The sequence below is a fragment of the Bos grunniens genome, chromosome 1, assembly GCF_055505025.1.
Source record: "Bos grunniens cultivar Pamir isolate PY7600 chromosome 1, Bosgru_T2T1.0, whole genome shotgun sequence".
In the NCBI taxonomy this organism is placed as follows: Eukaryota; Metazoa; Chordata; class Mammalia; order Artiodactyla; family Bovidae; genus Bos; species Bos grunniens.
This window is the reverse complement of record NC_141165.1, coordinates 113196197-113220128: the sequence shown is the minus strand read 5'-3', so window position 1 is coordinate 113220128 and position 23932 is coordinate 113196197. Positions and strand designations below refer to the sequence as shown.

At 38.5% G+C, this 23932-nt stretch overlaps 2 protein-coding genes across 9 annotated transcripts in view; one reads left to right on the top strand and one right to left on the bottom strand.

The window, feature by feature from the left end:
* Nucleotides 1-23932, top strand: part of CMSS1 (cms1 ribosomal small subunit homolog) — a 394950-nt gene that overhangs the window by 104896 nt on the left and 266122 nt on the right. The gene's annotated exons all lie outside the window — the stretch shown is intronic.
* Nucleotides 1-23932, bottom strand: part of FILIP1L (filamin A interacting protein 1 like) — a 306532-nt gene that overhangs the window by 94475 nt on the left and 188125 nt on the right. For both annotated transcript variants that reach the window (XM_086410380.1, XM_086410327.1), the window contains 3 exons: nucleotides 20344-20596; nucleotides 19439-19612; nucleotides 10060-10238 (listed from right to left, as the gene is read on the bottom strand). In XM_086410380.1, the coding sequence (XP_086266506.1) occupies nucleotides 10060-10238; nucleotides 19439-19612; nucleotides 20344-20586 (596 nt within the window). In that variant the 5' untranslated portion in view covers nucleotides 20587-20596. The remainder of the gene's footprint in view (nucleotides 1-10059; nucleotides 10239-19438; nucleotides 19613-20343; nucleotides 20597-23932) is intronic.

Here is a 23932-nt window from a genome sequence, read left to right as displayed (position 1 = left end):
ATGATATGTTAGAATTTTGGTCAGAAGTAATACATCTCTAAAATCAAATTCCAAGTCAGTGGGAAAGTCTGATCGGGTTATGAACATTCTCTGACTTTACATGGTTTTTAATATATTTTAAACGAGATCAGATTCAGGATTAGTCTCAGGCAAAGTTATAAAGTAAGAAATGGGTACTCTCCTTCATTGAGAGTGATAGTATAAATGGTCTATTTATATCAATAGAATGCAAACTTGGAGAAGGCAATGGCACCCCACTCCAGTACTCTTGCCTGGAAAATCCCATGGATGGAGGAGCCTGGTAGGCTGCAGTCCATGGGGTCTCTAGGAGTAGGACACGACTGAGTGACTTCACTTTGACTTTTCACTTTCATGCACTGGAGAAGGAAATGGCAACCCACTCCAGTGTTCTTGCCTGGAGAATCCCAGGGACGGGGGAGCCTGGTGGGCTGCCGTGTATGGGGTCGCACAGAGTTGGACACGACTGAAGCGACTTAACAGCAGCAGCAGCAGCAACTGAGCTACAGTTTTTAAAATCCTGAAAAGTTTTATAACTTTTGACCTAGCAATTCCACATCAAAAACTTTATTCTATGGCAACAGTCAGGAAGGCATAAAAATTAACCAGGATGTGAGGCTTTTCTTCATAGTGTTCTTTATAAAAGTAAAAAAGTAGAATGAATCTAAATGCCCACAATAGGGAATTTGAATAAATTACATCTGTATGACAATAGTATTCATGTACTTAAAAATTATGATGTTCAGGAATAGTTGGTGATTTAGGAAAATGTTCATGTTTTTGTCAGTGAAAAAAACAAGATACAAAACCTATGCAAAGTATGAGTTGAGAGAGTTATTTTTAGTTTTTTTAAATAGTTAATATTTCTGATGTTCTTAAACCAAAATCCTATCTTTGTATGGTTCTCTCTTCCAGGGCCTTGATAAAGGGGACCCATTCTGTTTTATATCTGCTTTCAGTAGAATAATCCCAAAGCTCTCAAGCATATTTTGCTTTCTCTACCAAAATTGACTTGTTTCATATCTTATTCTCTAAAGCCTCTTGATGAAAGTGAAAAAGGAGAGTGAAAAAGTTGGCTTAAAGCTCAACATTCAGAAAACAAAGATTATGGCATCTGGTCCCATCGCTTAATGGCAAATAGATGGGGAAACAGTGTCAGACTTTATTTTTGGGGGCTCTAAAATCACTGCAGATGGTGATTGCAGCCATGACATTAAAAGACACTTACTCCTTGGAAGAAAAATTATGACCAACCTAGATAGCATAATCAAAAGCAGAGATTACATTACCTACAAAGGTCTGTCTAGTCAAGGCTGTGGTTTTTCCAGTGGTCATGTATGGATGTGAGAGTTGGACTGTGAAGAAGGCTAAGCACTGAAAAATTGATGCTTTTGAACTGTGGTGTTGAAGAAGACTCCAGAGGGTCCCTTGGACTGCAAGGAGATCCAACAAGTCCATTCTAAAGGAGATCAGCCCTGGGTGTTCTTTGAAAGGAATGATGCTAAAGCTGAAACTCCAGTACTTGGCCACCTCATGCGAAGAGTTGACTCATTGGAAAAGATCCTGATGCTGGGAGGGATTGGGGGCAGGAGGAGAAGGGGAAAACAGAGGATGGGATGGCTGCATGGCATCACTGACTCAATGGACATGAGTTCAAGTGAACTCCGGGAGATGGTATTGAACTGGCGTGCTGCAATTCATGGGGTCACAGAGAGTCGGACACAACTGAGCAACTGAACTGAACTGAACTGAACTGAAAGCTGGACTAAGTGAAAAGAACTAATCCAGAAGATAATTTTTGAGAAGATATTAATGGAAAGTACTAAATTAAAATGTAACAACTTTTTCTACATTCTAGTCACTTATTCAGTAAATATTTATTAAACTTCTCCATGTACTTGGCCCTATAGAAGGAATTGTGAACAAAGTAAATCAGAAGCCCACTTACCTTATTATGGGAATATTTGATTTTTTATAATTCCTTTAGTCAAGATGATGTAGTTAGTGTGGGGATCTTGTGACACTGCCTTGGCCAAGGGCCAGTGGAGTCTGTTGGTGCACTTAAAAACCATCATTTGAGGTTAGTCTTTATTTTGAGTATGTGATAGATTGTGCTTTTCATAATATCATTGCATTAACCTTTCTGTTTATGATTTCCATAAGGGGGACATAGGTCTCCATGGTTTAGGAGATGAGGGGGAAATTATTGAGTACTGTGGTGTCCAGCTCAGTGTTACAATGTTAGATCCTTAGGACATTCAGCAATACCCCTATCTAAAGGAAATAAGATACAACCAGGCCTAGAAAAGGACCGCTTATTTGGGCCTGCTCTGTATTTTCAGCTGTCATTCTACCTAAAACACAACATGACACTTGTTTTTGTGTCTTTGTTCCCCATACCAAAGGGTATGTCCCTTGGAAACTTTTATTCATCAGCACATCCTTAGCACTAGCATAGGTTCCAATTAGGTTTCTTCCTCGCAATCCATAATATGCCCAGTGGTGCAGTTAAGTGTATGCAAATGAACTAACTTGAACAAAGGCAAATTTGCAGAAAGATGCCAATGCATACTGACTGTCAGCCATCATACTTAGCACTTCCTATGCATTGTATAATTTAGTAATTTCAGCAACCTGTGAGATCCATATCATTTTATTAACAGATGATAAAGTTGAGACTTACAGAGAGTAAGTACTTTGTTCAAGGTTAAACAGCTAGTAGGACCAGATGAGAGGATGGGAGCATGGTTCAAACTCCTGTTGGTTCTGACTCCAGAGCCTATGCTTTTAACCCAATACTATATGTACACCCTTCTAAGGAAAGGGCTTTCTGTGCATTGATATTTACTCAACATTTATGCCGGGCATTTCCTATTCTCATGGCTGGCAAAAGCTGTTTGGCTTCATCTTCTCATGAGAAATAATATATTTGCCAGCAAAGTTTACCTACCAGTTGGAAATTCAGGATACAGCTTAATTCTAATGTTCCACCTTGGTTTCCATTTATGAGACAGAATTTTCCATTTTGATATGGCTTAATGACTCTTCCTCCTCTTGGTATTTTATAGCCAGATGGAACAGAAGTTTGGGGTTGCCTTTCCACATTCAGTCTTTGACTTCCTGTTTTATAGAGCTGTTAAGCTAGTAGCTATGAGCCAGTTAGATATATTTATCCAAGACTTACTGTATGTCTTCCACTCTCCTAGGGCTATGTGGGTCGTTGGATAATTACACTTCTTAATATCCTTTTTGACTAACCTTTCATCATGTTGCAACACCAGTGTCAGTACCACAGAATGAACACCTGCATCTTCTGAGATATTTTATGAAGGTCTTATCTTTTCAATTATGGTATAATTACATCTTAACTTTCCTTGGAATAGCAGGCACAAGGGTTGAGCACTTAGTAATGATTCTGGGGAGAATATTACTTACTATGTTATCAGAGCTAGCCTCTGGTCTGGCCCTACTTCTGTTTAGCAGCAAGATTTGGGGATTTCTAACTGAGTCTTGATGGGCTTCACTTTTCACAATTCAGAAATTAGAGGATTGGTCTTTATTGCTAGATGTTTACTCATTTAAATTTAGGATTGAGAGATTTCTGTAATTTTTTATGGCTATCTCATAGATTGATTCTCTGTGGTGGAATAAACGGAATAGAAAGGCTGTAAATTGACCTCAATTTGCGAAGGTGATACTAAGTTCAGTTTCTAATATGTAACATTCAAGAAGCGATAGGACGTACTTAAATCTAGATATCCTCTAAAAATGGAAACACTGCTGACGTAGATTTGAATCTGGTGGTTGAGGTGCTATCATTCTTACTGACCTCTTTTGCTAGTGTGGCTTAGAATGATGGGGTTGAAGTAAAAGATACTTATTCATAATAGTATCACGTAATCACAGTGTTTTAAATCTGAAAGAGACACACAAATATAGCCTGTCCCATTTGTTTACATACAAGGTTGGAGAAATGGAATTTGCCCAAATCTGGTCTAGCTGCAGATCCAGTTTGCAGACCAGCATCCCCTTTCTCCAAGTTCCCTCATCCCTCACTGTGCTTGTTATATTTCCTTTTAGACTGCTTTTTAACATTTGTAGTATTCTTTTGTAAGCAGTAAATTCATGAATCATTGTACATCTAAATACACACCCAGAATTATTTGTAAAATTTAGTTCAGCTTTCTGGGAAGGAAAAGCAATCAAATAGCGTCATCATTGTAGCCGAATTTTGACCTCTATAATTAAATAGTGTTGTATAGAAACCACTGAATTATGCAGTTACAAGGGTATGGTTTTGTGACATCTGCTGAAAGTTAAGTCATGATGTACAGTCCTAAATGAATGGGTTTTTTGGTTATCCTCGTGAGGTAATCTCTCTGAATCCCTACCCAGACCCCATGTTAGATCTGAGGTATATGAACACTGGGCTGATCACATTGTGAGTTGCTGTAGAGTTACAATATAAATATGTTTGTGGTGGTCTCCATTTTGTTCTGACAAAGAACTGAATACCAATGACAAAGATCAAATGGAGATCTGCCATCCATTCCACTACTTACAAGACATAGCCTCGAGAATATGTAATACATATAACTCCTTGCCAGAAAACTGAAAGGAAATGATTGCATTTGAGTACAATGCATTCTACAACAATAGTTTAGTGTGCATGAAATTTAAAACTGCTGGCTTTCCAAATAGGATTTGTAAAAAGTAGACTTTACTTATTTATTTTTAAAAAACATTATGCCCTCTGTGTTATGCTTTGTGGGATATTTTTAAAAGCTGGGATTTAAGACCAAAAAATTTGAAAATCCTAATGGTAATAGTTGCAAGATACTGGATCCTCTTGAAGTACTGTAGTTTAATGTGTTTATTGAATTCTCCTGTTTTATTTTCATGAGTATTTAATGTATTATATTTTTGTACCATACTGGTGCTTTTTTCCCTTACCCATCATGATTTCATAGTGCCCTGGAAGCCTTAGTATCAAATCATAAAGGCTACAGTGGTGTCTCTGTCCTACACATGCACAAATGAATTGGGGTTATATGCCAGTGAGGAACTCATCTACTTCCTTCTCCTAGTATCTAGTGTAGGACCTGGCATGTAACAGGCATTTAATTAATTGGGGTGTTTTTGGTTTGGGTTTTGGGTGGGTTTTTTTGTTTTGTTTTGTTTTGGTTTTAGTGAATGAGTAAGTGGCCAGCAGCATTAAATAGCTAAGTAACTAGTTAGTTTAACTAAAAAATAGATTAATACACTCATTCATTTATATATATTTCAAGGGAGTATTCAAAACCTCTAGAAAGAAGATTTGATGTCTTTTGAGAGAAGCCTTTGAAAGTAATACAATATATTCAGTTAACAGGAGAGTCAAATATGGCTCAGTGTTTCACTCACCTTTCCTGGTGCCCATCTAGAAAACAGGCCTGTCATAGTAGAAAAGAGTTAATGATAGAAATCTTTATAAAGTTGCTTCAGCCAAAGGGAAAGGTGAAAATGTTTTATTCTTTACTAAGGACTTAACCCAAGATATGGTCAAAGCAACAGCCTTGAAGCTGGGCTCCTGCTGACTTTGCTGCAAAGACCCTTCTGCCCCCTGAGCCATTGTTCTGTCTAGTCGCACTTGGGCAGGACAGCAGCAATAAATTAATTCTGCCTGTGACTCGTTCCTTACTATGTGGCTTTTGAGAAGCTACCATTTGAAGTCCTGCTTTATAAGATCACAACTATCAGTGCTAACCTACTTGGCGAAGATATTATAAAAAGTAATTTAAGGTTTTCAAAAAATCCATAGTTGAAGTCACAGTTTTAGACAGAGTTGCCATAACAATATTTGTTTCCTACTTCAGTGGTGGTTTCAAGGCCAGAAGTGCAATAATATATATGGTTAGTATACATGGTTTGCTTTAATGTTCTAAGAAAGAAAGCATGATTTTAAAAAAAAAAAAAAAATAGGGAACTTTTTTTTTTTCTTCCCAGCCTTTTTCCCCATTGAAACTGAAAAAGGAAAAAAAAAAAAAAAAATTATGCAAGCTATTTTGAAAGTACAGACAAAATTGGCATTTCACTTATGGGAAAATTTTGCAAAACTGCACTGACTAAAAGTGATTTTTGTTTTGGCTTTCCTGTGAAGTCCTCCAAAAAGGCCAAAAATTACTGGCATTGCTTTTGTATAAAACCTTTCACATAGACTCCACTTGTAATTCAGCCAAGTACATAATTCAGGTCATCAGTGATACACATATCCACACATTGGAGCTGGTTAGTGAACAGAAAGTTGTCATGAAATGTGGACATATTATTTTATGGACAGACCAAACTGCACAGATAACAGTGAAGGAAACTTTACATTAACACACTTGGGAACAGGGTTTCCTGAGCTGTTCCCTGCCCCCACCCTTCTGCAGTGGGAAAGCCAATTGTTTACTGATTACGACCACGACATCATTTGGCAGACATTTTGGCCTCAACTCAGTGTGTGACATCAGCCTCCTTTAGGGTTTTCCACATAAAATGAATTCTCCAAAGAAAACACAGAAATGGAGCCTGAATTTGAAATCCATTATTACACCCTCTAAGGTCTCATTAACTATCTCAATCGTGTATTTCTTAATTTTTATTTAATTTCCAAGTAGATGTTATCTAACACTAAAAATAGGAGCTCTGAACTTTCAGTGTTTTCTCAGAGTTCCAGTCAGAAACTATATTATAGTTATAGAGCTATATTTATGGCTGTATTCACTCAAACCACTTTTATGGCGGTTATGATATCTTTGTTTCTTTGTACTGAGGGTCACTGATTCGGGAGTGGCTTATATCACTCTGTTAGAGGAAGGAAACATTATTCTTTGACTTCTTAGAAAAAATTAGTCTTGTTTTTGTGAGGGGTGGCTGCATGTTTGAGAGGAAGTACTCTCACTAAGGTTAGGTTTGTTCTGTCATTTGTTGTCATAGAATGAGATGTGTGAATGGTACTGTACTCTCTTGTGTAAACACCTCCTCAGTATATATTTACCTGAAATTACTAGTTCCCCCATTTCCTCTTCATGAGGTGGTATTCATTTAGTATTTTTATGCACATGGCCTTAAAGCAAGTAGAAGTCAGTTATGCCTTATGAGGCCCACAATCTCCCTGCTACAAGCATGGTGGCAGGAAGGGTCAGTGCACCAACACAGCCAAGCTCCAGGGACTGTGATGTACAGGTAGAGCAGAAGTATTGTCTGTGTTATGTGAGTCGAGAATAGGCTTAACACTTTCATACCCAAAGAGTTCCATCTGGAAGCTGTGCCTGGACAAATAGAAATAGGTGAATATTCCCATGTCTTCTGGAATGGCTAAACATGGAATGAGAATCACTGCAGTCATTTTTTCCAATTTGGGGGGTTAATGGCTTGTTTACTTTCATTATTCTTCAAGACAGAAAAACTTTGTGTCCTATATGGCTAAAAAATATGATCTTTTAAAATTCTCCCCCTTAAACTACTTTGATACATGTGGCAATACCACTCTTAATATATTGAGTCTATGGTGTACAATTTACGTTCATCTCACTATTTTCCTTTTGCTCTAGCCATGGCCTTTATTCCTACTGCTCTTGTGTTCTCATTTCTCAGTGCTGTTCTTCTTTACTCTCTATTGATTTAAATAATCTTCACCATCTGCCTCCCAACTTTATAGGGTTACTTCTGGATAGCCCTTCTCAACCTTCCTTCAGAAGACAGCAGAGATACAACCGTGAGCACTGGGACTATACCACCAAGAGCCTTCCACATTTCCACCCTAAATCTGTATCCTCTTATCTTCTCTGTTAATGTTTAGTAAGCCCCTGGGGCAGGGATTTACCTGCCTACTTCTTTATTCTGTGGTGGGCAGCACTCTGACCCTGGTGAATAAATATTCATAATAATGAGAGATGAAAGGAAGTGTCTGTGTTCAACAAGTTAGTGCCAAGTAAGTGTGGAGGCTAAATGAGGCCACGGGCGACAAACTGCAGGGTTCGAAATAGTATTTAATATGACATTGTCTTATCGAATACCAAATTGTATACGGTAATGTCTTAATCAGATCTTCCCTCAGTGCCAGACTTCTTTTGCTCATTTAACTTGCCCCTGAAGATACTTCAGGTTCATGAGGGGCAAAGTAACAAGACCCCTCTCTATGTGGTGAGTAGAAAACAAACCCCTGATGAATGTAGAAAAAGAAACTGGATGGGAGCGCCATTGGTTATGTAATTTGGATACCTCGCTAAAATATGAATTGCAAGTAGTCAAATAAAATAGTTGAGACTACTAGTATTTTAGAAAAGGGAACTCACAAGTAATTATTTTTTCTGTATTTTCCTGTGATTGTTAGAATCTAGCATCATTAGCCCTGTAACTTGTAAGAGAAGTATCCATGGAATAACAAAAGTGAAACGAAGATCCAGTAAAAATTTGAGATTGGTTATTTTCTATCTTTGCAATACTAATAGAGAAGAGTCATTGTCCTTTCAATTTAATAGGGATGTGCAAACTTTCTAAGGAGATTCAGAATAGAGAATCAAAGTTGAGCAAAATAATCTGCCTTCCATATGGTTATAAAATATTTACTAACCATTTTCTCCCTTCTCTAAATACTAGTTCACATTCTAAGCTTCTGTGTTCTCATTTCTTATTTATTCTTCAGAGTATTGTGATTTGGCTTCTGCTTTCACTGTTTTATTGAAATGACTCATTAAGTTCTTCAGTGTCTTCCTTATTGCCCATCTTTTTCTGTATTATCTTGTGCTGTTTGACTGCTCACTCATTCTTGAGAGTCCTTCCTTGTTTGGCTCTTTGCTTTCTCTTCTGATTCTTCTAGTCCTCTGCCCTTCTTTATTCTTTCTCAGCTTCCCTTCTTGACCCTTTTTTTTTTTTTTTTTGGACGAAAACCCTAACTTGATGGATTGTTGTGTTGTTTTCTAGAGTTCCCATCTCAAAATTCTCTCCCCTCACCAAACCAACACCCATAGCTTCAGCTCTCACCAGGTGCAAAAACACATCACCAGCCCAGCCTTTCCCAGACCTACATTTCTAACCATGGATTGTCTATTTAGACATATTGTTCTCCCCACTGGACAGTGGAACACTCCAGGTCCCTCATGCTCAACTTGTCTGAAGCAAGACCCCCTTCCCCCTTTTAAACCAGAAACCCTGCAACAGCAAAAAGCTGTGCGCCACTCCCACCTTCTGCACCTTGGTGAATAACCAGGAGTATAACTTTCTATTTTCTTTTTTTTTTTAAATATAAATTTATTTATTTTAATTGGAGGGCGAGGGTGGGATGATTTGGGAGAATGGCATTTCTGTTTTCCTTGCTCTGCTCTCTAGTCACATTAGTCACAAATTCATATTGACTATACCTCATAAACAATTCTCGTTACACCCTGTTATCCCTAACCCTCTAGCCATTGGAACACATATCTGCCTCCAGGTTAAAGCTCCTCCTGTCTTTCTTCTATCTTTCCTTAATGGTTCATTAAGAAAGCATCCCTAATCAATTCATTCTCCTTCTCATGACTTGTCATTTGTTCTTTCTTGCCAACAGTGTAAAATCCAGCACCCGTGGCCAGCCTTTCCTTTGCTCACACCCTGTGCTATGCCATATGGAAAGCTTGTGGAAAGCTTGCATTCCCTCAGTACCCATACTCTTGTCTTATCTCTATGCTGTGGCACTTATTTCTGCCCTTGCCTTGTGTGTGGTTTCCATTCTTATTTGCACAAGGACTAAACCCATTACCTCCTCTCTGCAGCTTTCACAGGGCACCCCCTTGAAGAAGTAGGTGAGGTGCCCAGCACTTACATTTCCACAGTCCTATCACACCTGATTATTTTTGTGTTACATTGATACTGTTTTTAAACATATCCTTTTCTTCACTCTGTACCATGAGGTTTTTGAGACTGGAGGCTGTCATATTCATTGTATATCCCTGTATCCCTTGGTATAATACCCAACCCATAGTGAGAGGTTAGGAAGAGTTTGAGAATACTTCATTGTCTTGTCCCGAGTAGCCTTACCTTTCACATTCCTGTTCTAGCAAGCTTATGAATTCATCACTCTTCTCCATGTATTCTTTGTGTTTTCTCTTTTCTTCCTCCAATTCTAGTATGGTTTGCCTGTGAGATTTTTCTGCCATTAAAAGCTGTTCCAGGATTCGTCTATGCGATTCTTTATGTTGTTCCACGACTTTGTCCAACTACAAAAGAAAATACATTAATAATCTAAGTACAAAGCATTCATAAAACTGCCATCTCTCCTGCTTTTAGAAATGGTCCAAGTTTTAACAAATTCAACAATGGGTTTCTGATTTCCTTGTTTAGCTTTTATCATTACTCTTCTTAATTTTGATACCTTTTGATATGTTTCAACCCAAATGTAACCTTCCGTCTTTTTTTTTTTTGGCCATACCACATGGCTTGTGGAATCTTAATTCCCACATCATCATGTTTTTCTTAACCAAAAATAAAAATCAGTGCCTCTGTAGATATCTGAATATCTTTCTGCTGCTTCTTTTGCCTCCAAAGAAACCGTATTAGAGGAATGATGGAAAGTGAAGGACAGTGTCTGATTCTGCCGCTCCCTTAGCTGATGGATCCTGCCCCAGCCCTCCCTAAAGTTCTCTGCCCATGTATGTTTCTTGGGTCCACAGTCAGTTTTTCACAGCATTATGTATGAAACTGTTGGTGACTCTTTTCAAATACTTGAGAACCAATTCTGTCTTGGTATAGAGTGTGAATGTGACCCAATATAAACACCAAGTCCTTTCTGTCTTACTTACACTTGTCTACTCTACTGGACTGTGAACTCCCTGAAAGCAGGGCCTACGTTCTATTTTTCTTAAATTCTTACCATCTAATAGAGTGATTTGCCTACAGTAGGTGTCTAGTATATGGTTACAGATTGAAAACAAAATAAGCAAGCAAGGAATCAAGAAAGAAAAGAGGACTTTATCATAAATGGGTGTTGAATTTTGTTGAAAGATTTCTCTGCATCTATTGAGATAATCATGTGGTTTTCATCTTTCAGTTTGTTGATATGGTGTATCACATTGATTGATTTGTGTATATTGAACCTTCCAGGAAGTAGGTGTAGGAGGAACCTACCTCAACATAATAAAGGCCATATTCAACAAACTCACAGCAAACATTATTCCCAGTGCTGAAAAACTGAAAGCATTTCTCTAAGATCAGGAATTAAGACAAAGGTACCCTCTCTTGCCACTATTATTCAGCATAGTTTTGGAAGTCCTAGCCACAACAATCAGAGAAGAAAAAGAAATAAAAAGAATCTAGACTGGAAAAAAAGAAGTAAAACTCTCACTATTTGCAGATGACTTGATACTATACATAGAAAACTCTAAAAATTCCACTGGAAAATTACTAGAGCTAATCAATGAATATAGTAAAGTTTCAGGATATAAAATTAATAAACAGAAATCCCTTACATTTCTATACACTAACAATGAAAAATTAGAAAGAGAAGTTAAGGAAACTATCCCATTCACCATTGCAACAACAACAACAAAAATACTTAGGAATAAACCTACCTAAGGACACAAAAGACCTAAACTACAAGACACTGATGAAAGAAATCAAAGATGACACAAACAGATGGAGAGATAAAGAGTCAATATTGTGAAAATGATTATACTATGTAAAGCAATGTATAGATTCAATGCTGCTGCTGCTGCTAAGTCACTTCATTCATGTTTGACTCTGTGTAACCCCATAGACGGCAGCCCACCAGGCTCCCCCGTCCCTGGGATTCACCAAGCAAGAACACTGGAGTGGGTTGCCATTTCCTTCTCCAATGCAGGAAAGTGAAAGTGAAGTCGCTCAGTCGTGTCCAACTCTTAGCGACCCCATGGACTGCAGCCTACCAGGCTCCTCCGTCTATGGGATTTTCCAGGCAAGAGTACTGGAGTGGGGTGCCATTGCCTTCTCCATAGATTCAATGCAATTCCTATCAAACTACCAGTGGCATTTTTCACAGAACTAGAACAAAAATTTTAACAATTTGTGTGGAAACACAGAAGACCCTGAATAGCCAAAGCAGTCTTGAGAACAAAGAATAGAGCTGGAGGAATAACCTTCCTGGCTTCAGACTATGCTACAATGGCAACAGTCATTAAGATAGTATGGTACTGGCACAAAAACAGAAATATAGATCAATAAAACAAGATAGAAAGCCCAGAGATAAACCACACACCTATGAGTATCTTATCTTTAACAAAGGAGGCAAGAATATACAGTGGAGAAAAGACAGCCTGATGCTGAGCTGTATGAGCTGCTTATGTATTCTGGAGATTAATCCTCTGTCAGTTGTTTCATTTGCAATTATTTTGTCTCATTCTTAGGCTTGTCTTTTAATCTTGCTTATTGTTTCTTTTGCTATGCAAAAGCTTTTAAGTTTACTTCGGTCCCATTTGTTTATTTTTATTTTTATTTCCATTAGTCTTTGTCTTCTACACTGGAAGGCAGGCTCTTTATCACTAGCACCACCTGGGAAACCCTGCACGCACTCTAGGAGGTGGGTCAAAGAGGGGCTTACTGTGATGTATGTCAAAGAGTGCACTACCTATGTTTCTCTCCAAGAGTTATATAGTTTCTGACCTTACATTTAAGTCTTTAATACATTTGAGTTTGTATGGTGTCAAGAAGTGCTCTAGTTTTTTTCTTTTACATGTAGCTGTCCAGTTTTCCCAGCACCACTTAATTATTGGAGAAATGCAAAACAAAACACCAATGAGGTATCACCTCACACTGGTCAGAATGGCCGTCATCAAAAAATTTACAAGCAATAAATGTTGGAAGGGGTGTGGAGAAAAGGGAACCCACTTGCACTGTTTGTGGGAGTGTACATTGATGCAGCCACTATGGAGAACAGTATGGTGAGTCCTTAAAATACTCGTAATAGAACTACCGTATGACCCAACAATCCCACTGCTGGGCGTATATCCTGAGGAAACCATAATTGAAAGAGATGCATGTACCCCAGTGTTCACTGCAGCACCATTTGCAATGGCTAGGACATGGAAGCAATCTAGATGTTCATTGACTGATGATTGGATAACGAAGATGTGGTACATACATGCAGTGAAATATTACTCAGCCATTAAAAAGAATACATTTAAATCAGTCCTAATGAGGTGCATGAGCCTAGAACTTGTTATACAGAGTGGAGAGAAAAACAAGTATTGCATATTAATGCATATATATGGACTCTAGAAAGATGGTACTGATGAGCCTATTTGTAGGGCAGCAGTGGAAACACAGACATTGAGAACAGACTTGTGGACACAGTTGGGGAAGGAAATGGTGGGACGAATTGGAAGAATAACATGGAAATGTATAAATTACCATCTGTAAAATATATAGCTGGTGGAAATTTGCTGTATGATGCAGAGAGCTGCATCATAGAGGGGTGGGATAGGGTGGAAAGTGAGAGGGAGGTTCACGAGGGAGGGCATTCATGTACCTACGGCTGATTCATGTTGATGTATGGCAGAAACCAACACAGTATTGTAAAGCTCCAATTAAACATTTAAAAAAAAAAAAAAAAAGAAAAGAGGGAAGTCGGCTGATTAAAACAAAAGTAGCTCAGGAGCTTTGGCCAGTGATAAATTCAAATCCGTATAAGACCATGGTTTTGAAAGCATGTGGCTTTCTAGATGAGCTAAACACAAAACTATAAGCCATAATATTGGTTAATTTTGCCCTTTGCTTTTATCATAAAAGATTTAAAATTTGTGACTCTTGAATTTGAAGCCAGTTTAAATTGTACATCCTTAAAAATCACGTATTTGACCAGGAATCCAAAGCACAAAAATGGCCAAATCATTTCAGAAAAAGAAGGGAATATAGGTATCCCAGCAGACAGAATCCAGCTGACCTCTAAACATTTAAGCTGGCTGTCTGGTTTTCTAATATGAGTTTATAATGATACTTTAACACACACAAAAGTACTTCATGTCATACAGGTGTTCATGACTTTTAATAAATGTGACCAGGTCTTTTGTGGAGCTGAAATTGCTTGGTTATATTGCCTGCTGGCAGAGTCACTTTTAACTAATGACCACCTTCTGAGAGGGAGGTTGTAGTGTTAACTGTCCTGGGTCTCAAGAAACAATAGTTCTCTGAAAACTCCTTCCAGTTGCCCAAACATTAGACTGCATTATAAGGGAGATTCAAATCAGCTGCTTTTAGAATTTTAAAGTGAAATAGTGATAGAATCAGCGTTAATTTGGAGATCTTGACATTTGACTTAGAGAAACATTCAATTTATCACAAGATTGGCCCTAGAATTAATAAATGAATAATTATTGTTAAGGTATCTGTGCTTAGTCGCTTATTGTGTGTGACTCTTTGCAACCTCACGGACTGTAGCCCACCAGGCTCCTCTGTCCATGGGGATTCTCCAGGCAAGAATACTAGAGTGGGTTGCCGTGCCCTCCTCCAGGGCATCTTCCCAATCCAGGGATCGAACCCAGGTCTCTCTCATTGCAGGCAGATTCTTTACCATCTGTGCCACCAGAGAAGCTCACAGTAGGTATTTAGTAAAGCATAAATGAATGACAGGGCAGCTTCATAAGAGAAGCTTCCTCAGATAGCTTCTTGTAGTTATATGGACATGAATATGAAACTTTGTTCAGCCCAAAAAAGAAAAAAAGAGAAGCTTTAGTTCATCTTTTATTACCTTCCATTGTGTTTTTCCCTACTTAGTTTGTTTGTAGTTTGTTTGTAAGGAAGGAAGATTGGAAAGAATCATTGTCCGTTATTTATTATACAACTTTGTAAGGGCTGTCCCTTCCTTCAACCCACTGCCCCACCCCAGCCCTTCCTCATCAATGATAGCGTGATCTTCCACTAATGGGATTACTCCACTCTCCTATTCAGAGCTGAAACATCTCTCACCATCTGGCCTCCTGACCTCTCTACCCCATTCTCATTCCGTACTTTCCCATCTTTCTCACTTAGTCTTTAGCCACACCAGGCTTCAAGTGGTTCTTAAAACACATGGTGGTGCTCCAGTACTGCTTTTTTTCAGTGTTGAAACATGGAAACCTTTTCCGCCTTCCACCCCAAATTTTTCCTGTCCTTCATTTATAAGTTTCTCTGCTTACTCCTGCGTAGAATTGTGTGTTCCTTCATATCAGTGAAATGTCGAATTCTCTGGGATTTCCTTCTCTCACCTTCCATGACTCTTGAAGGAAGACTTAAATTTACTGCATGGTGTTTGGTGCAACAGGTAAGGACCTCATGTTTGTCAACAGCAGAAATTGGAAAGGTGTTGAATAGTGATGTTGCAGAGGGAAAGTTCCCGAAGGAAGTGTAAGTGATTCTAGAGACATTTTAGCTTACACTTGAAGTTTTATTCTGTTCCTTCATTTCTCCATACCCCAAATGGTCCTTAGAAATACGCCACTGGTTCTCAGTTCAGTCTCTTCTTCATTCCTGCCACATCAAATGATGGACTTGAGCTCTTCTGAACTCATTTCATTTCCCAGCAGTTGTGTGTGTGTGCTTGGTGAAGCCACTTAAGTGTTCTGTACTTCTGGGGTTTTTTTTATTATAAATATAGTGATTGGGCTTGATTTCTAAGAGCAATTGTATTGCCACAGTTTTCTCAAGGTAAAAACTATTTATTAAGCGTCTATTATGCTGTATGTACTTAGTACTATGATGGTTGCCATGGGAGAATTTTAAAGTCTCAGTGCTTATACTCTTACTAGACAGATAAGATATACACATTAAACAGTTAGGAACAGTGTGAGGTGGTGTATCATTAAGCACTATGGGACTATCAGAGAACCACTGCCCCTTTTTGATCTAGCCCCACTTACAGACTGAATGAAGCCTGGGGAAGAAAACAGGAAGGCTTAGTCACTTTAGGGGAGTGTCAGGTGCAGAAAGATTAACAGTGGCTCCTTAATGTTTACCATGCAGTGACAATCTTCCTGCTTATCATTTTAGCCTCCTTGATGTCATATCCTACCTGCAAACCCTAACACAATCCAACTCCTTGCCCAGGATGAAGGAGATCCAGTGTGTTCCAATAGGTTGGATTGTCCTGGTGGTTAAGCAGAATGAAGAACAGAAACTTTGTCAATCTTTTTGCTTTTGGTCACTTAATTATGCTTAGAAAATAATGACCTTTGTTTTAATAACTCCTGAGTCACAGATCACCCTAATTTGGGATTTGATCTTCTTTCTGGCTTTGGTTCTCTTCTTTTTTGTTGGCCCTTTGAAGATTGTCTTTTTCTTTGATTACCTTGAATGTAGTGGTAGAGATAAAGCTAGTTCAGACAGCTGAGAAATTATTTAGCTGTTTTAGTAGATCAAAGGTAACCAAATATGCTATTCATAAAATGTTCCATCTTCTTTTCTGTCTTTACTGAAACTTGATTTTCTTGGATAATAGTAGAATCCTAAAATAGAGACTGCTAATTCTCACATTGCCTCAGTATCTCAGGTGCTGGAAATAGGGGCATGATTCTCATGGCTCTGCACTACCACTGCCAGACTCCTCTGAAAGCCCTTCCTTGTTTTATTGTCCCCTGAATGGTGATAGTCCACTGTTATTCGTATGTAGTCAGCTATTGAGCTTCAGCTCACTCTCACAATCTGCCTTTCTCCTGTCAGTCTTGGGAGCACTCTGCATGTGCCAGCTCACCCAGCCACCATCAGAAATGAAAGACCAGTGTCCTGCAAAATGAACACTGTGTGTCTTTTGGCTTCTAGCATTGGAAGTGTGTGGATTGCTAAAGAGAAAGGTTCAAAATATGTGGAACCAGAAGCTAGTCTCTGGAAATTTCCCATTTTAGTTCCTGGCTTCAGGATTTCTCTAGCTCCATGTAAAGCTCATCCATGCATTTGAGGGTATGCTAGATATTTTATCTAGTGTTTTTATGTATTTTTTAGTGATACGATTTCATCATATGTCATCCACAGTGTTGCTGGAAGTGGAATTTCTTTATGATGTACTTGACTAACCCCTACTTATTCTCTGGTGCTTGGCTTTCCTGATTCTCCTATCTAAACTTGATCCCCTGTTATACTTTCTCATACTGCTTTGTGGTTTTCACTACAAAATTAACATAGTATATGTGTGTGTGTGTGTGTATAAAATATACTTTTTGTGTGATCTTTTGTTGTCTGTCACTCTTTTAGACATTAAGCACTCTGAAGACAGAAACACAACTATATTTATACAGTGAAAATTATAAAATAAAATTTAAAAGCAAAATTATACAGTTGCTTAAAATAAGTACTTTAAGAATTACCTTAAGGTAATGCTAATAAGGTAAGCAGGTTGGAAAGAAATAGGAGGTTGAAACAGTCTTGGATTCTGCGTTCTTCCCTCCCTATTTCCCCATCCATACCCTTGGCGGGCCTATCTTGCAGGCCTCCACCTTAAGTCAGTGTTCCTAACATGTGATGTAGCTGAGAACAGTTTGTTTTTCTAAGGTATTTTGCATTATGAATAGATAAATCCCCTCTAGTTTACCCTAGACATAGTTGAGATTTTTTACATTTTTTTAAAAGAACATTATGAGGTGGGGGAGGAGAAGGATGGAAGAAAACAAAATAATAAATTTTTTGTATGCACATCTTTATCCTGATGTAATTACGGTGCTCCCTGGTATGGTTGCAGTGGGAACACTCCTCCTCCTTTCTTTTCTTCAACCCTATCTAGGGACTCATTGTCATATTTTTCCTTTATTGTTTATTGTCTACATATCTCCCCTCATCCATCACTTCCTAGATAGAGGAAGAGGGCAAGCAACTGGGTGTATATGGTCTTCAAGGAACTGAGAGAGTCTTGAAGCTGAGGAGAGAAATCTATAGGAGGGATGTAGTAGGCAAGAGAAGAAAACAGACAAATCATAGACGTGGGAATATAAGATATGTGTGTGTGTGGTGTATGTCAGGGGGAGGGTATTTCTTGGAAGAGTAATCAAGAAAGGTTGGATTTATAAAGCAGGGCCAAACTATGATTAACTTTCAGGGACATTTTGCAAAGTTAGGATTGCAAGCATTTGCAGAGAGGGTATTTCCAATTTTGCAGTGTGCAGTAGATTTTGTAACTAAAACTTTTTCCTGCTGATTTCAAGATAAGTTTGAAATTATTCTGTTTCATTTTACACTGCAGTGTTGAGGGGCTATGCCGTTTGTGGAGTTCTGTGAGGATATGTTCAGTGATCATTAATTTGCATTTGTTAAATTTGTGCTAAATGCTGTTTCGCAGTCACTGTGTTGGGAGCTTGGATACAGTTTTAACACTATTGACTTGAATGAGGGTTCGGCTCCTCTTGTTTAAATTTTGGATTAAAGCTCAATCAACAGACTTTGGGTGGTCTCATCTTCACCCCTCAGAGAAGCAGATCCATATGACCAAACTCCTTAACAATTTGGCAAGATGGTAGGCTTCTCTCATGAGACGCCCAAGACAAGAATAGCAGGGACATTAGAGGTCATTTCTGAGGTAGGTTGCCAGACCATGGGGGAAATTTGTCCAAAACTTGCTTTCACTCTCTTCAGCCTTAGCTTATGCTCCTAGTTGTTTCTTTTTTATAAAAATGAAAAATTATGAAATTTTCCGTCAAGGTCTCAGAGGAAAATGGAAGAATAAACTAAGGATGCAAAGGAGTTTCAGAAATGTCAGCAAGTAAAAGAGCAAGCAGTGCTGTGTGTTTGTGCAGTGGTGGCCGTGTTGAAACTGTTCGTCTTCGCCATTGTCCTTGCTGGGCACACTTGGTTCGGGGGGCAAGGTCTTCACTGTCATTAAACTATTGAAAGAAAAAGAGGATATGTACTCATCTAAAATGTATACTTCCTAAAACTCTGTTTCTTGGACAGTTCTTCAGATCATTTCCATTCATGCTCAGAATTTCTATGACATAATACTCCAGTGTTTTCAAATAAATTAACCTCCATGGTTGAACTTTATCTGTTTTTTATTATTGCCTTCAGATCTCTAAAAGAAGTACAGACCCGTGTGTGTATGTGTGTGTGTCTGTCTGTCTGTCTGTCTGGGTCCAAGTGTCTGTTTATTTGTGTGTGTGTGTGTGTGTGTGTGTGTGTGTGTCCGTGTTTGTACCAGAAGGAGAGAGGGGGAGAGAGAAAGTAGGAGGAATTCTCTTGCATTTATTAGGTTTTAGTCTGATGTCAAGAAACAAACCCAGTGGGAACATCCTGCTTCCTGTCCATGATTTATTCTCCTTTTCTTTCCTGTAGAGCATGTAGTGTTTATCTTCCTTGGGTAGGTTTTAAACATACAACTATAAATAACCGAAAAAGGAGTTACATGTCCTGCTCACCTGCCAGGCCCAGTGCTTTACTAGCTGGTGAGCTTACTTCATCTCCCTAGGTGCACACTCCTCATTACAATACATACCTCATTCATTGGTTTCTCATAGATGTCCTCCTGCCAAGGGGCAGATTTTGCTTGAAAAGCATCTCGCTGGAGAGCTTCTAGCACCTTTTTTGGAGTGACAAACCCATACTGAGCTTCCAGCAAAGCCAAGTCCATTTTTTTAGCCTTTAAAACGCCTATGACTTCATCTCGAGCCTGTAGGAACAAAAGGCATTTCAGAAAGCCCATTTTATCTACGAGCAGTCTCTGCAAGTGATTTCTTGTGTTGAGTGTTTTTTCTTGTTTCTTCTCTTTCAAATATAAACATCATATTCTGTTATAGCACCTTTCACAAAAGGTAGCAAAACTATGTCCCTTTATCATTCTTACAATCTAGTTACACATGAATAATGCTTTTTATTGTGATAACTAGACAGCATGGAGAGAATTCTACATTTTTCATTGTGTTTGACAAGTAGATAACCTGATATTCCTCAATGGACTGATATTTTCATATTCAGGGATATGAAATAAGATTGTCCTGTATGTATAGCAGCTGTTTATTTTGTGTAGGTTAATAATGCTGGGGCAAATCTTGGAGCCAGTTCACGTGAGGTATAAAAGCACCTACTGTCATTTAAAACTGACCCAGAAGTCATCAGCTGTTATTGTTACCCTTCCGAGCCTGTGCGCTGGAGCAGCCTGAGTGGAGGATGGGACCTTTCACATGTACATGCCAATCTCATGTCATCATGACAGCCCTTTTAGATGTGATTAATTACTCTTCGTGTTGCCAGAAGAGGATTCTGTGTATGTGTCCTTACACGTTGCTTTCATGTGCATACAAGTATGAAGCCCAGATAGCTATGTCTGTGGCAGCCTACACAGCAAATTCATAAGCAGCCTTCCCCGGGAAGCGTGAGGGCGATGCTTTTAAGCCAGCTGACCTGCAGTTCCCCCTCCAGAATGCTGAGAAGAAATAAGAGGTCATCTCTGGAGAGGTCTTCTCCTTGGTGGCCGTTACCACTGTGTGACTTAGGATATGGAAGGATTGCATCTGACTCCCTGGTGGGGTCTTTGTCTTGCTGTCTCTGCTTCTTGTCTTCAGGCCCTTGGAAACTGTGGTCTTTTCCAGGTCTTGGAAATTGCTCTGGGGCTGAGCCCTCCTTGTCACTGCTTTTGGAACGCATTCTTTAAGGGCTGGAAAGAAGAAAGACAATTTGTAATGCTTAGTGGAAGTGGAATTTTAGTAAGAGAACCTATTACTGCTTTGACAAGTCTGCACTCATGTTATACAGCATATATATTTACCACAGCCAAAGACTCAATCTTTGTGAAGTCTACAGCAGAGAAGGGTATTAGCAGATTCATAAATCACAGTCTTATTTACACTTCTGTTTTTAAAATCAACATTTTAAAAAATGTGTTCTGCTTTGATTAAGGCCACTTATGTCCATGGGTAAACAGACTGTATTTGAACTTCATCCGCCGAGCATTCCACCTGAGGGACCTGGGTCATACCTCCAACCTCGGCTTAAGTGCTTACTTAAGACGTACTTAACATAATTATAAAATGGTAAATTTGCTAATTGTTCTAACTTTCTGCAGATTCACATTGTGGTTCCACAAGGAAACCCTGTGGAACTTAAAAAAATGTTTTTAAATTTCTTAACCTTTGGTGCTTTAAGATAGAATTATCAGAATTACTGCTATAAAATACTTTGGGTTATTTTGTTATGATGATAAAGTCTAATATTAAAGGAATGAAGGCTTGGTTCCTGGCTGCATCCCTGACATTCTGCTAAAATTCCAGAACTGTCCTTGGATAAGTCAAGGGTTTATATTTAGAGCCCTTATCTCCAAAATAAGAACCCCAATGCCTGTGGTAGTTGATTTTTATGAAAACTATAAAATAAAGTAATATTTGAAGGACAGTTTTAGCTGTACATCTTATTATATAGGTTTGAAATTAATTTACAATAGCACAATAATCTGTTCCACCTTTGAGGTTTCTAATGAAAAAAGAAAATATCAACTGAACTTACAGTCTTCTTCAGTGATGTTCAAAAAGATTGTTAATTTTACTCATTTCTACAAGTCAAGAAACTATCATCATCATTGGTGCCTTGCTTTTCATTTGTGATAATATTTCTTTAAAAATCAGAAGTGGTGGAACTTTCTTGGTGGTCCAGTGGCTAAGAATCTGCCTGCCAATGCAGGGGACATGGGTTCCATCCCTGGTCTAGGAACTAAGATTCCACATGTTGCAGGGCAGCTTAACCCGTGCCACAACTACTGAACCCGTGCACTGCAACTACTAAATCCCGCTCACCTAGAGCTCGGGCTCTCACAATAAGATAAGCTACTGCAACAGGAAGCCCACAGTACCGCAACAAGAGAGTAGCCCCCGCTCACCACAGCTAGAGAGATCCCACGGACAGCAATGAAGAGCCTGCATCAGAGACCCACTACAGCCAAAATTACATTAAAAAAAAATTCTGGAGGGAATTCCCTGGTGGTCCAGTGACTGGGGCTCTGGCTTCCACTGCAAGGGGAACAGCTCTATCCCTGGCTGGCAAACTAGGCACGGCCAAAAAAAGAAAAAAAATCTGGAAAAGTTCAAGCATAGAGAGATGTATGAAAATATAATGAGTCACTACATGCTACCACGCAGATTTGTAAAATCTCCATTTATTATATATTTGGGTAATATCTTACAGATTAACCCAAATAATCCAATACATTAGAAAATAGTTTTTTAAGTAAAATATTATAGAGAGAGCAGAAGCCCCTATGTACGTCTTCCTTAACCCACTTTCTACACATCCTACCCCATAAGTAACCATACTGAATTTGGTGTTTATTCTTCCCATGCATGTTTTATACTTTATATTTTTAATATTGCTGAGCCATTTATAGTTTTACTTTGCAGATTTTCAAACCTAATGTAAACATAGCATATTGCGTGTAGCATTCTGAAAGGTTTTTTGTACTGTTTTTGAGATTCTTGTTCCATTTTACTTATTTTACATATTTGACTGCTATATGATATTACACTGTATGAATAATCCACCATTTACTTATCCATTTTACTGTTGATGGATATTTAAATAATTTACATGTTTTTAGTGTTAGAAAAAAATGCAGCTGTGAACATACTTTGACATTTTCTTCCTGTGTATATGCATTTCTTCGGGTATTCTTTATGGCGTAAGAGTGGGATTTTTGGACTCTGCTATATTGTGTTCTCAACATTACTAGGGATTACTGCTGTCCTGAGTGGAGTACCAATTGATAGCAGAGTAGAAGTGTTCTCCTTGCTCTATATCTTCATCAACACGTGCTATTATAGAATTTATACCAATATGGTAAATGAAATGATATCTGATTTGCATCCTGAATTCATAAGAGCAGCATCCTTTTATGTGTTTAGATGCCATTTGAGTTTCTTCATAAATTGCTTATTCATAGTCTTTGCCCATTTTCCTTTTGTAAATATTAGTTGCCTTTTTCTTATGAATTTATAGGAATTCATTATATATTCTATAAGTTACTGTTTGGTTGATTATATGTTTTGCTATTATTTCTTCTGATAGTAGCTTAAACATTTTCACTTTATGTCTTTTGTGGTAAAGAAGTTTTCAATTTAACTTAGTCAAGTTAATCAGTTTTTAAATCAGTTCTTTATTTTTTAATTGGAAGATTTACAATATTGTGTTGGTTTCTGCCATACATCAACATGAATCAGCCATAGGTGTACATATGTCCCCTCTCTCTTGAACTTTCCTCCCACCCCATCCCACCCCTGTAGGTTGTCACAGAGAACTGGATTCAAACTCCCTGCATCACACAGCAAATTCCCACTGGCTAGCCATTTCACACATGGTAAAGTATATGCTTCAGTGCTGCGCTTTCAATTCCTCCCAGTCTCTGCTTCCCCTCTTTGTCCACAAGTCTTTTCTCTATTTTTGCATCTCCATTGCTGCCCTGCAAACAGGCTCATCAGTACCCTTCCAGATTCCATGTATATGCATTAATACATGATACTTGTTTTTCTCTTTCTGACATAACTTCACTCTGTATAATAGGCTCTAGGTTCATCTACCTCATTAGAACTGACTCAAATGCGTTCCTTTTTTAGCTGAGTGATACTCTATTGTATATATGTACCACAACCTCTTCATGCATTCATCTGTCAATGGACATCTAGGTTGCTTCCATGTCCTATCTGTTGTAAACAATGCTGCAATGAACACTGGGGTACATGTGTCTTTTTCAATTATGGTTTCCTCAGGGTATATGCCCAGTAGTGGGATTATTGGGTCATATGGAAGTTTTATTCCTAGTTTCTTAAGGAATGTCCATACTGTTCCTCTTAGTGGCTATATCAGTTTACATTCCCACCAACAGTGCAAGAGGGTTCCCTTTCTCCACAGCCTCGTCAGTATTTATTGTTTATAGATTTTTTTTATGATGGCCATTTTGACCGGTGTGAGATGATACCTCACTGTAGTTCTGATCTGCATTTCTCTAATA